Source organism: Oncorhynchus clarkii, chromosome 28 (assembly GCF_045791955.1).
Source record: "Oncorhynchus clarkii lewisi isolate Uvic-CL-2024 chromosome 28, UVic_Ocla_1.0, whole genome shotgun sequence".
Lineage (NCBI taxonomy): Eukaryota > Metazoa > Chordata > Actinopteri > Salmoniformes > Salmonidae > Oncorhynchus > Oncorhynchus clarkii.
The window spans coordinates 30829502-30844216 of NC_092174.1; the positions used below are offsets into that span (position 1 = coordinate 30829502).

The following is a 14715-nucleotide window of genomic DNA, read 5'->3' on the forward strand; positions in this document are numbered from 1 at the left end:
AACAAGTGTAATTTAGATTTACAATTCCCTTATCCATTCGGACTACTCATTTACCTAGCTCTTATCAAGTTGTTAATTAGAGTGCATAGAGAATGTTGTTATTTCTATCTGAAAAAATAAAGTACTGTAAATGCTTTTCCGACTTGGAACCGGTAGATCCGCTAGACCTTATTCATGGAGAGGAGAGGGAGAGGAGTGGGAGGAGAGGGAGAGGAGTGGGAGGAGAGTGGGAGAGGGAGAGGAGTGGGATAGGAGAGGGAGGAGGAGAGGAGTGGGAGTGGGAGAGGAGTGGGAGGAGAGAGGGAGAGGAGTTGGAGAGGGAGAGGAAACCTTATTCATGGTTTCCTAAAGTTGGTGGAATTATCAGGGAATGAAGTCCAGGTCAGAATAAGATGTATCTGTAGACACCTCCACCACACCTTAATTTGTTCAATCTTTACCCAAACGAATAGCTGGTGAATAGCATGCCATTCTAATGCTTAAGTTCAAGTTCAGAATACGCTAGAGAGAAAATCTAATCAAATCAAATTTTATTAGTCACATACACATGGTTAGCAGATGTTAATGCGAGTGTAGCGAAATGCTTGTGCTTCTAGTTCCGACCATGCAGTAATATCTAACAAGTAATCTAACAATTTCACAACAACTACCTTTTACACACAGTTTAAAGGAATGAATAAGAACACATAAATATAAATATATGGATGAACGATGGCCGAACGGCATAGGCAAGATGCAGTAGATGGTATCGAGTACAGTATATACAGTGGGGCAAAAAAGTATTTAGTCAGCCACCAATTGTGCAAGTTATCCACTTAAAAAGATGAGAGAGGCCTGTAATTTTCATCATAGGTACACTTCAACAATGACAGACAAAATGTGAAGAAAAAAAATCCAGAAAATCACATTGTAGGATTTTTAATGAATTTATTTGCAAATTATGGTGGAAAATAAGTATTTGGTCAATGACAAAAGTTTATCTCAATACTTTGTTATATACCCTTTGTTGGCAATGACAGAGTTCAAACGTTTTCTGTAAGTCTTCACAAGGTTTTCACACACTGTTGCTGGTATTTTGGCCTATTCCTCCATGCAGATCTCCTGTAGAGCAGTGATGTTTTGGGGCTGTTGCTGGGCAACAGAGACTTTCAACTCCCTCCAAAGATTTCCTATGGGGCTGAGATCTGGAGACTGGCTAGGCCAGTCTTACGAAGCCGCTCCTTCGTTGCCCGGGCGGTGTGTTTGGGATCATTGTCATGCTGAAAGACCCAGCCACGTTTCATCTTCAATGCCCTTGCTGATGGAAGGTTTTCACTCAAAATCTCACGATACATGGCCCCATTAATTCTTTCCTTTACACGGATCAGTCGTCCTGGTCCCTTTGCAGAAAAACAGTCCCAAAGCATGATGTTTCCATCCCCATGCTTCACAGTAGGTATGGTGTTCTTTGGATGCAACTCAGCATTCTTTGTCCTTTCAAACACGACGAGTTGAGTTTTTACCAAAAATGTATATTTTGGTTTCATCTGACCATTTTACATTCTCCCAATCTTCTTCTGGATAATCCAAATGCTCTCTAGCAAACTTCAGACGGGCCTGGACATGTACTGGCTTAAGCAGGGGGACACGTCTGGCACTGCAGGATTTGAGTCCCTGGCGGCGTAGTGTGTTACTGATGGTAGGCTTTGTTACTTTGGTCCCAGCTCTCTGCAGGTCATTCACTAGGTCCCTCCGTGTGGTTCTGGGATTTTTGCTCACCGTTCTTGTGATCATTTTGACCCCACAGGGTGAGATCTTGCGTGGAGCCCCAGATCGAGGGAGATTATCAGTGGTCTTGTATGTCTTCCATTTCCTAATAATTGCTCCCACAGTTGATTTCTTCAAACCAAGCTGTTTACCTATTGCAGATTCAGTCTTCCCAGCCTGGTGCAGGTCTACAATTTTGTTTCTGGTGTCCTTTGACAGCTCTTTGGTCTTGTCCATAGTTTAGTTTGGAGTGTGACTGTTTGAGGTTGTGGACAGGTGTCTTTTATACCGATAACAAGTTCAAACAGGTGCCATTAATACAGGTAACGAGTGGAGGACAGAGGAGCCTCTTAAAGAAGAAGTTACAGGTCTATGAGAGCCAGAAATCTTGCTTGTTTGTAGGTACTTATTTTCCACCATAATTTGCAAATAAATTCAGATTTTTTTTTCTAATTTTGTCTGTCATAGTTGAAGTGTACCTATGATGAAAATTACAGGCCTCTCTCATCTTTTTAAGTGGGAGAACTTGCACAATTGGTGGCTGACTAAATACTTTTTTTGCCCCACTGTACATATGAGAAATATAGGGTATGTAAACATTATATAAAGTGGCATTGTTAAATGTGACTAGTGATACATTTATTCCATCAATTTTTATTATTCAAGTGGCTAGAGATTTGAGTCAGTATGTTGGCAGCAGCCACTCAATGTTAGTGATGGCTGTTTAACAGTCTGATAGATGGCTGTTTAACAGAGATATAAGCTGTTTTTCAGTCTCTCGATCCCAGCTTTGATGCACCTGTACTGATCTCGCCTTCTGGAAGATAGCAGGGTGAACAGGCAGCAGACCTCACTAACCTCTGGAGACCCTTACGGTTGTGGGCGCTGCAGTTGCCGTACCAGGCTGTGATACAGCCCGACAAGATGCTCTCGATTGTGCATCTGTAAAAGTTTGTGAGTGTTTTTGGTGACAAGCCAAATTTCTTCAGCCTCCTGAGGTTGAAGAGGCGCTGTTGCGCCTTCTTCACCACGCTGTCTGTGTGGGTGGACCATTTCAGTTTGTCTGTGATGTGTACGCCAAGGAACTTAAAACTTTCCACCTTCTCCACTTCTGTCCCTTCGATGTGGATAGGGGGGTGCCCCCTCACGATCATCTCCTTTGTTTTGTTGACGTTGAGTGGGAGGTTATTTTCCTGACACCACACTCCAAGGACCCTCACCTCCTCCCTGTAGGCCTTCTCGTCGTTGTTGGTAATCAAGCCTACCACTGTAGTGTCGTCTGCAAACTTGATGATTGAGTTGGAGGGGTGCATGGCCACACAGTCATGGGTGAACAGGGACTACAAGAGAGGGCTGAGAACACACCCTTGTGGAGCCCCAGTGTTGAGGATCAGCGGGGAGTAGATGTTGTTTCTTACCCTCACCACCTGGGGGTGTCCCGGGAGAAAGTCCAGGACCCAGTTGCACAGGGCGGGGTTGAGACCCAGGGTCTCGAGCTTAATGATGAGTTTGTAAGCAAATTGGAGTGGGTCTAGGGTGTCAAGTAGGGTGGAGGTGATATGATCCTTGACTAGTCTCTCAAAGCACTTCATGATGACTGAAGCAAGTGCTACAGGGTGATTATCATTTAGCTCAGTTACCTTAGCTTTCTTGGGAACAGGAACAATGGTGGCCCTCTTGAAGCATTTGGGAACAGCAGACTGGGATAGGGATTGATTGAATATGTCCGTAAACACACCAGCCAGCTGGTCTGCGCATGCTCTGAGGACGCGGCTTGGGATGCCATCTGGGCCGTCATCCTTGCGAGGGTTAACACATTTAAATGTTTTACTCACATTGGCTGCGGTGAAGGAGAGCCCGCAGGTTTTGGTAGCGGGCCGTGTCGATGGCACTGTATAGTCCTCAAAGCGAGCAAAGAAGTTGTTTAGTTTGTCTGGGAGGAAGACATATAAAAAGGGAATTATGTTCCATTTACGCGAGCTTAACTCAGGTCAGAATAGGGGCCAGAGTGAATAGGGATTCCTCATAATCAAGATATCATAAAACAAGCAGCAACCTAGATCTACAACTGGAAGGGAAAATAGAAGACAAACATTCCGAATCTCAATCTAGATTCAGAACAGATAGGAGACTGAATTTACATATAAAAGTGGACAAATTAACTACACTGCTCAAAAAAATAAAGGGAACACTAAAATAACACATCCTAGATCTGAATGAATGAAATATTCTTATTAAATACTTTTTTCTTTACATAGTTGAATGTGCTGACAACAAAATCACACAAAAATTATCAATGGAAATCAAATTTATCAACCCATGGAGGTCTGGATTTGGAGTCACACTCAAAATTAAAGTGGAAAACCACACTACAGAGGAGAGAGAGAGAGAGAGAGAGACAGAGAGGAGAGAGAGAGAGGAGAGAGAGGAGAGAGAGACAGAGAGGAGAGAGAGAAAAACAGAGAGGAGAGAGAGAGAAACAGAGAGGAGAGAGAGAGAGAGACAGAGAGAGGGACAGAGAGGAGAGAGAGAGGGACAGAGAGGAGAGAGAGAGAGAGAGGAGAGAGAGTGACAGAGAGGAGAGAGATAGAGAGAGAAGAGAGGAACAGAGAGAGAGAGAGACTAGAGAAAATGCATTTATTTGCCACTTTCCATCTTTACGTACTACTTCTGTTTGCATAAACCATGTCAGTGCTTGCAGCCAACCAAGCAGACAAAAACCAAGCAAGGGAACTGGAAGTGGCTTTTTCAATTAGCCGTCATTAATATGGTTTTATTGACATACAACCCCTTTTGCACTTATGGCTCTGGTCTTCGTCTCTTTTACAACACGGAGGAACAACTGCCAATGTTTGTGCCATTATTACTGTTCAATATTTGAATAGCTGTTTGCTGCTGTATATTGATGCAGGCCTACTGTCACCGAATATGCTACATTTATAAATCATGCAACAACATATACAAATATTGTAAGTTATCTGTGTGTTGTATTAACGGATATTGGGAGTGATTTTGGTTATGGGGAAGACAACATTCATATTCAGTCAAAGCATTCAATTCACAGTCTGTATTATCTGCTAAACTTTGTTATTGGTTAAATATGGCTTGAATGCAGTAATTATAAGGAAGGGGGGGGGGGGGTCGAAGAACTCAAGTGAACAGTGGGCTTTTTTCCTGGTACACCAGATTGGCTGCACCTGTTGAGATGGTAAGATAGCAGCAGGACCTTTAGCTAGTTTTTCCAGACTAAATTAATGCGTCTCTTTCCACTGGAGCCTCTCACACAGCCACAGGTGACCAACTGGATCATGGAAAGGCTCAAAAATAACTCCATGACTCTGTTACCACAAACAAAGAAATAAGCTCAATGAGTAACTACATGCAGACAAAGTCCCCCTTCCCATGCATATCTTCAGGATTCTGCATTGGTGATGACACAGTAGTCTACCTAGGGATACAAACAGTGTGTTTATTGATAATCAACTGTAAGTCTGTCTGTGTGAGATAGGGACTGTTCAATACTTTCCATCACTACTGACCATCTGGTATGTCTAACAGCACAAGAACTGCTTATCATGACACATATTGATTCATTTCTATGACAGCAAACATGAACAGAAGCCAGATTAATGATAACGAGCTGGTATTAATGGTGTCCATAATGACATAATGACATAACGGAACTGAAGAATAACAATGGGCTCCTATAGCCTCAGCGTATGATAGTGCTGAGCGATTAGCCGAATATCCTGTTATTTTTTTGTTTTTTTTAAACAGCCAATGTTCCTTTTTTATGGTGATGCACACATTGCGTAGTTTCTCTAGAGATAGATCAGATCAAGCCAGAACTGTAGGGAATTGTAGTTTCCAACAGGCCAACAATATTCTACATACTGTACACAGAACAGAAATATAAATGCAACATGCAAACATTAAAGATTTTACTGAGTTACAGTTCATAGAAGTAAATCAGACAATTTAAATAAATTCATTAGGACAATCTATAAATGTCCTATGACTGGGACTACAGAAATGCATTGGTTGGTCACAGATATCTTTAAAAAAATGTAGTGGTGTGGATCAGAAATCCAGTCAGTATCTGGTGTGACCACCATTTGCCTCATGCAGCACGACACAAACCTCCTTCACATAGAGGCTGTCGATTGTGAACCACAGCTTGGTGCCCTTGCTCATGTTGGCCATAGATCACAATGTTCAGCAGATCTATAGGTGTTCCTGGATACCTGCAATCTACAGAAACACCGTTGTCCCTCTGTGAAACCGTGCTCCAAATGTAATCTTTCTCTGCCACTCTGAGGTAGATTAGTTTATCAAAGAGAGTAGCAGAAACAGAGTGAGTTTTCCCCCAACAGGCCACAGTTAGCTCTCATGGCCATGCTCCAGAAGCCATATCCACAACAATGGCTTAAGCAGATGAGAAATCTGGGAAGGTCAGAGAGCACGCTTGGGTTCAAATAGTGTTTGTTTTCTTTCAAACACTTTACCTACCCTTGACTGAGCTTGCCCTGGCGCAATGGAAACAATGGGTTAGTCCCAAAAGTGCAATCCCCTCACTTCTGGCACTCTAAGCAGGGCTCAATCAAACACTCAAAAGTATTTGAAAGAAAACCAATACTGTTTGAACCCCGGTCTGTTAGAGAGGCTACAATAACCAGACAAGCACCCCCTAGATTCTACTGAACAGCCAAGCTGAGATTCTAGGGTTACTGAAGTATTGTAACCTACATTTCGCTAATGCCCGACAACGGCAATATCAATCTGATCCTACAGAGTGGGCCTTATTGAAAATAAAATGTTTTTCTGAAAATATGGAAAACAATAGATGACGGATAGAGAGTCTAGAGAGATGTTGGTTGGAATCCAACAGAGAACATGAAGTGTTAAGGAAGATAAGGTTTCTGGTATGGTACAGTGGCACTGAGGTATGATAATGAAGGTGTGCAAGAAGGCCAAAGGTAAAAAAGGATCGGAAGCACACTAGGCTTTATTGACAACATTTGATCCCTTAGGTCTTCATCAGGTCAGACCTGAACATGATCTTTGACCTCCAGCACCTGCTGTGCCAATATGTAATATTCTCTTATACAAGAATAGGGGAGATACATGAGTCTGAATATATGATAGTATTCACACAGCTTCATTAAAAGATAGCAGTTTGGCTGTGCCACTTTCACTGGACACATACCTACACATCTCTCATGCTCTCAGTCACCCAGACCTACCATCATACAAGAGCTCCAGTCATCTATTAACTGGGAATAGCAGAATATTGCAGCATATTGATATAAGGGGGCTTGGTAAGTTGTGTCCACGCGGACCGGGCCTTGCTTCGCAGGCAGCCTGGTGTTGTGATGGGGATTAAGGATTTAGCTGTGAACATGTCCCTATGATTAGACTAATCTGACACAGGTCATATTTTATTGTATCTGGACCCACAGAGACAGATAGAAAGAACCTCTTCCTACTCCATGTCTCTTGTCTCTCTGACAGCTTGGCATGGGGAGAGATGTGATGAGATGACACACCGAAAAGATGGGAGGAATTTTTAGGACTGCCTGCAATAAGAAAGAAATGTCAGCCATCTATCTGCAAATTTGATGTGTCATCTCTATCAAAAACAGGAATTTTGGGGTGACAGCAACAAGAACCATCTCAACCATCTCCGACTTCTCCAAATAGAGATCCACTGGAAGACATATTGACTGAAATGCATTCGAGCCCAATAATGTATAATTGCTGGAGTGATTGCTTCTGGGTGGATGATGAGGATAATTATCTGGGTTATATTAGCGTCTTCTCAGAAGATAACAGTTTATCATCATTGATACCAATGGTGTGCGGGAAGAAACATCAGATGAGCTCTCAGATTAACTTTTTTTTACCAAATATTGTAGGCAGGCCCGTGACTAGAGTCCATGGATATTGATTTAGGGACCCCGCCAGTGAAAAACTATCTAGGGGAAACTCTGCGCCAACGTAGTCTGTTTGGCATGACAATGACAGCAATGGCTTTGGCAAGACAATGCAAATAGATCTGGGACCAGGTTAGTACCAACTTGCAGAAATAAACATTGGAAGATCTCTTAACACTAGTTCTACCTAAATCCCACCACCAGCAGCACTAAAAGGGGGTGCTGGGCCCAGGCTGTCACATTAGGACTGGCAGAACGCTTTGGCCTCCCGTGTGGCACAGCATTCTAATGCTAGATGCTTTACTACAGACCCTGGTTCGATCCCGGGCTATATCACAACCGGCCGTGATCGGGAGTCCCATAGGGCAGCGCACCATCGGCACAGCGACGTCCTGGTTAGGGGAGGGTTTAGCCGGGGTAGGCCGTCATTGTTCTTAACTGACTTGCCTAGTTAAAAAAGGTTCAATAAAATAAAGAATAAATAAAAATAATTGACATGGCCCCCTTCCTGTGGTAAATGCATTGTCAAATCTCCCACTCATCTCAAAGAGGGGATAAGGAGCCCAGTAGCCCACTGCTTTGCCTTGATGTCATCCCCATGCATACAGGATAACCACATAAATATATTCAGATCCCCAGTGCAAACTCAGGAAGGACTTTCAGCTCTTGTTGTCACTCATTTAGGAGGTTTGTTAGTGTTTCTCACACCAGTTCAACACTGACATTTAGTCCCAGGAGAGAAATAGCATAGTCTCTTGAATTCTAGAAAAATCCACTAGTTTAGAGTACTTTTCAAAAGATGAGTTGAATGGGAAAGACAAGGCACAACCTGAACCTCATTAACATATTGTGACATTGTTGACATCTTCTCTTCACTGAGTAACTCATGACTTTATGTGTAACCACAAACACTCAGCAATCAGAACCTCTCAGCTACTTTTATAAGACATACTGAAACGTTTCAGATTGTTGTTTTGACATCAGCCAACATGAGGAGAATTATGTCAAATTAACAGACTATAACATACTGTAATTTCGCACCATGTTCATTCTGGCTTGAATATTTTGCGAACTGTGAGTGTGTGTTATGAAAAAGTTGCTAGTAAAAGAAACATCTGTCACAGCCCGTGGCCAAACAACAAAAATACGTTTGCCTTCGTCCTCTTAAACCATATGGCAGGACTGTGAAATTCTATGTAACACCATCTTTCTATGTACTGAAACTTAAAAAGACAAATTCTCCAGTCCAGTGACTATTTCTTTGCTTCTCTCTCTTTTTATTGGCTCTCTAAAAGCCTTATTTAGGGTCCTTTCACAACAGGGGGCCAATGTGCTCTGTCCGGTTTGTTTAGCTGCTCTGAAATATTTAGGAAATCTGTCTTTTGGCTCACAAACACGCCTGCCTTGTTATGATTCTGTGAACACCGGCTAGGACTGGCAAAGGATCGTATCTTAATGAGTTTTCGGGGGGGATACCTGCACAAAAAGTGGTTTTCCTCCATACCTTGTTCTCCATCTTCTTTTAAAATAGGGAGCCAATTTGTTTTTACACTTATTTCCCTGACTGATCAAAACTTGTTTTCTCGTCGCTCTGAGGCAGACATATGGTAAGCAATATGCTTAAAACATCGAATCACAATTATTATTATTATTTTTAAATCACAGTATCGAATCGAAATACAAATAGAATCGCAAAACATATTGTATCGGCACCCAAGTATTGTGATAATAACCTGAATTGTCAGGTTCCTGACAATTCCCAGCCTTAAACTTAATAGAATCAGCTGATGAAACCTGTTGCAATTGGAGCTAGTCATGAACCATGTTTTTGGCCTCCGAGTTTGAGTGCACTTATTGTAAATCGCTCTAAATAAGAACATCCGCAAGCTACCCAACATGACTCAAATGAAACATAAATGTTTTGATCTCAATAAAGATTTTTTCCACAATATTGCCACCACAAAGTAATCAATTTGCCTTCTTGTCAGCTGAGGGATAACATGTACTTCACTGGATGTTAGTCTTATTGGCTCCTGGTTTACTCTGGTTTAAATGCATTTGAGGTGTCAAAAGTACATCGTAGGGAGAGCAAAAAACACCCCAAGATAAGAAACCTATGATAACGTCAAGTCTAAAATGTGAAGTCCCAAAGAACAGGAGAGGAGAGTGGACAATGGCAACTGACCAAGTAAAGCAGAACAATCACCACCTGGAGTTTCTCAAAGCTAATACACAAATCATCCAGCAGGTAAAGTGAGTGGCATACTGGCATACTCAAACAAAATAAAACACTGGTCAATTAAGTATGTACAAAAAATTGTTCTCCAACATACACTGTATATACAAAAGTATGTGGACACCCCTTCAAATTAGTGGATTTGGCTATTTCAGCCACAGCTGTTGCTGGCAGGTGTACAAAGTCGAGCACACAGCCATGTAATCTCCATAGACAAACATTGGCAGTAGAAGGGTCTTAATGAAGAGCTCAGTGACTTTAAACGTGGCACCGTCATAGGATGCCACCTTTCCAACAAGTCAGTTCGTCAAATGTCTGCCCTGCTAGAGCTGCCCCGGTCAACTCTAAGTGCTGTTATTGTGAAGTGGAAACCTCTAGGAGCTGCAACGGCTCAGACGCGTAGTGGTAGGCCACACAAGCTCACAGAACGGGACCGCCGGGTGCTGAAGCATGTAAAAATAGTCTGTCCCCGGTTGCAACACTCACCACCGAGTTCCAAACTGCCTCTGGAAGCAACGGCAGCATAATAACTGTTCTTAGGGAGCTTCATGAAACGGGTTTCCATGACCGAGCAGCCACACACAAGCCTAATATCACCATGCGCAATGCCAAGCGTCGGCTGGAGTGGTGTTAAGCTTGCCACCATTGGACTCTGGAGCAGTGGAAATGCACTCTCTGGAGTGATGAATCACGCTTTACCATCTGGCAGTCTGACGGACGAATCTGGGTTTGGCAGATGCCAGGAGAACCCTAGCTGCACCAATGCATAGTGCCAACTGTAAAGTTTGGTGGAGGAGGAATAATGGTCTGAGACTGTTTTTCATGGTTTGGGCTAGGCCTCTTAATTCAAGTGAAGGGAATTCTTAATGCTACATACAGCATACAATGACATTCTAGACGATTCTGTGCTTCCAACTTTGTGGCAACAGTTTGGGGAAGGCCCTTTATAGTTTCAGCATGACAATGCCCCCGTGCACAGAGAGAGGTCCATACAGATATGGTTTGTTGAGATCGGTATGGAAGAACTTGACTGGCCTGCACACAGCCCTGACCTCAACCCCATTGAACACCTTTGGGAGGAATTGGAACACCAACTGTGAGCCAGGCCTAATCACCCAACATCAGTGCATTTTGTGATTGAATGTAAGCAAGTCCCCACAGCAATGTTCCAACATCTAGTGGAAAGCCTTCCCAGAAGAATGGAGGCTGTTATAAGCAGCAATGGAGAGTAACTACATATTAATACCCATGATATTGGAATGAGATGTTCGACAAGCAGGTGTCCACATAACTTTTGGTCATGTAGTATATGTTACAATGTAAAATGTGATACAGTGGAAGTCATTGCAAAACAACTTTCCTCCCTTTCCAGGGAATCATCAATGGCTAGAATATTCTGGTGCGTTGCCTAATGCTGCATTCCTAACCAAGCTGGAAGGTGGTAATTACCAGTTGTCAAGTTGTAAAGACCAGTTGGATGCATTCACATGCTTTGAACTTGTTGGCCAACAAGCTGCGTCAACCATACACTAAAAGTACATGCTTGTAAAGATATTAGTGTTCAATAAAGATATGAATAGATCGCTTTTTATAAATAATGTTGTTGCATTTAACTGCTGAAAATGCTGTTACTGATGTAATTTCCTCAATAGGTGACGTCAGATGTCAGCATGTGGGCGAAGTCGGAGCACAGGGATGATAGACCTAGTAATTACCAGTTGGAGGGGCTTTCAAGTGGATTTTCCCCAATTCGTATTTGGTAAATAACACCTTCCCACTTGGTTATGAATGCAGCATAAATTATTCGTTTCGCATGGGATGTGTACTGTAGTTGTGCTGTAGTGGTCTATTGGTCCATGTTTGTGTTCCTTGGCACCTCAAACAGTACCTACTATGAAAGTCTATCACCGAACTTTCTATAAAATGTAGGCAATCATAATATACCTTGAGTGAACTATTTTTTTTTACAAGTGGGCTACATAGTCCCAGACAAGTAACAACCAGCAAGACCTCTTCACTAAGGTTACTGGATTCTTTCCCATGCTGGTTTTCTGTAGTTTCTAAATCTTGAAAGTGTTTTACGCTCGCGGTAGTGAAATGCCTGAACTTTCGTTGATAATCTAAAGAAATGCAACTAGGATTCCAAAAATGTTCACTAAAATAGGCGAATATAAGCACATGATATTTCTTTGTCTTACCTTTCTTTTCCGGCAACGCATAGGAGACCAAATAGGTGAAAATGATCCAGATTTGAAACAGTGTAGCCATGGTATTTGTTAAACTCGAATACGAATGCATGAAAACGTGTCAGTCCATACTAATTATGCATAAAATCCAACTAACTTTACATTAAAACTGTGAGGTGGCGTCAACTGAAGGACTTATCTTTACTTGTAAGTTTGACAGCTCCTTCTCCTCCTGTATTTCTCAACAGTACGAGACGTTCGAAGGAAAGCGAGAGAAACCGAAGGGATTTCTGACGTCATCAGTAGGGAGGACCACTGGTGTAAATTCTCACGCATCCTCTCAGGTCACCAGATAAGAAATTGCAAAGGGTCCCTTTTCAATTTTTCTATATGAAGTTACGTATTCTAATGTAATTTGCATGATTAACGAAAATTCAGAAGGCAGGGTAGACTAGTGGTTAGAGTGTTGGACTAGTAACCGGAAGGTTGCAGGTTCAAACTTGCAAACAAGGTACAAATCTGTCGTTCTGCCCCTGAACAGGCAGTTAACCCACTTCCTAGGCTGTCATTGAAAATAAGAATTTGTTCTTAACTGACTTGCCTAGTTAAATAAAGGTTAATTAATTTAATAGACTATGTAAATAGTTAACTACAAGCCTTCAGTTAAATAGAGGCATACATCTTCTTCTAATGCATTATGAAGAGGGTATTGATAGGAAGTGTTACTCTGACTAAAACCATAGGAACATTATATTGCAATCTTGTCACCCTCAGTCTTCCTCACTTATTTTTTGGACCTAAAACAAACAAGTGATCAGAGTAACACCGTCAGGGTTCGACAAGTTCATGGCCAATTAATAGCATGTGCAGACAATTGTTGACAGAAGGTCAGCCTGGTCAAAGTGATCTAAATGGCCGCCGAGCCAGAGATGTGTGTTGCTGTACACAGAGCTGTTTGTGTGTGTTTCTGTACACAGAGCAGACTCTGTGGGGACAGGAGTGATAGAAAACATTTGTCACATCGGTCGTTATCTCATTATGCTGGAATCGAATGGCTCTGCAAATTGTCTTTGGTTGCAGAACAGAGGAGGAAGAGGATATCATGTGTATCGGTGAAGTTACTACCATTTCTACTCTCCTCACAGAGTGCTTGGCTAAAGACAAATAGGTATAGTAGGGTTTGATTTTTTATGCTATTTTGAGAATGTGGATGTGTTGCAACTGTTTCTTAGGAAAAAGGAATCTAATTTTTTATTTTTTTTACACAGTCCGTATTGACCCCGTTCTGGGTCCAGATCCAGACCACAGTCCGTCTGAGTATGGCTGATCTGAGGCATATGGGGTTTGTAGTTTATGGTAGCCTACCCTGAACACAATTGAACCTGATATGAGAGGTCAGGACTCACCTTGCTGTGTTGGACCTCCGTAACCTTAAATTTCTCCTGGATCTGATGTTGCCTTCGCATTCTTCAGCTGTGGACAGAGAGGAACATCAATACACTTTCAAGTGGACTACACTCCAACTGCCTGTTTTAAAGGAAGGTAGTTATTGTTGCACAGGAGATTGGTGGCACCTTAGTTTGGGAGAAGGGGCTTGTGGTAATGGCTGGCGCAGAATCAATGGAATGATATCAAATACATCAAACACGTTGTTTGATGGTTTGTGGTAGTTTGATGCCATTCCATATGCTCCGCTCCAGCCATTATTATGAGCCGTCCTCCCCTCAGCAGCCTCCACTATATTGTTGTGCCTTATATATCCAGTCTATCAGATGGTTTGTCTTGTCTTTAACACTCACTGACCTCTTTCTCCCAGATGGTTTGTCTTTAACACTCACTGACCTCTTTCTCCCAGATGGTTTGTCTTTAACACTCACTGACCTCTTTCTCCCAGATGGTTTGTCTTTAACACTCACTGACCTCTTTCTCCCAGATGGTTTGTCTTTAACACTCACTGATCTCTTTCTCCCAGATGGTTTGTCTTTAACACTCACTGACCTCTTTCTCCCAGATGGTTTGTCTTTAACACTCACTGACCTCTTTCCCCCAGATGGTTTGTCTTTAACACTCACTGAACTCTTTCTCCCAGATGGTTTGTCTTTAACACTCACTGACCTCTTTCCCCCAGATGGTTTGTCTTGTCTTTAACACTCACTGACCTCTTTCTCCCAGATGGTTTGTCTTTAACACTCACTGACCTCTTTCTCCCAGATGGTTTGTCTTGTCTTTAACACTCCCTGACCTCTTTCTCCCAGATGGTTTGTCTTTAACACTCACTGACCTCTTTCTCCCAGATGGTTTGTCTTTAACACTCACTGACCTCTTTCTCCCAGATGGTTTGTCTTGTCTTTAACACTCACTGACCTCTTTCTCCCAGATGGTTTGTCTTGTCTTTAACACTCACTGACCTCTTTCCCCCAGATGGTTTGTCTTGTCTTTAACACTCACTGACCTCTTTCTCCCAGATGGTTTGTCTTTAACACTCACTGACCTCTTTCTCCCAGATGGTTTGTCTTGTCTTTAACACTCCCTGACCTCTTTCTCCCAGATGGTTTGTCTTTAACACTCACTGACCTCTTTCTCCCAGATGGTTTGTCTTTACACTCACTGACCT

General features: G+C 42.4%; 1 protein-coding gene across 1 annotated transcript in view; it reads right to left on the minus strand.

The window, feature by feature from the left end:
- LOC139386810 (epidermal growth factor receptor-like) overlaps nucleotides 1–12347 on the minus strand; it is a 78854-nt gene extending 66507 nt beyond the window's left edge. Inside the window, exon 1 of the mRNA XM_071132619.1 lies at nucleotides 12114–12347. Within this exon, the coding sequence (XP_070988720.1) occupies nucleotides 12114–12213 (100 nt within the window). The 5' untranslated portion in view covers nucleotides 12214–12347. The remainder of the gene's footprint in view (nucleotides 1–12113) is intronic.
- Nucleotides 12348–14715: the final 2368 nt, after the last annotated feature.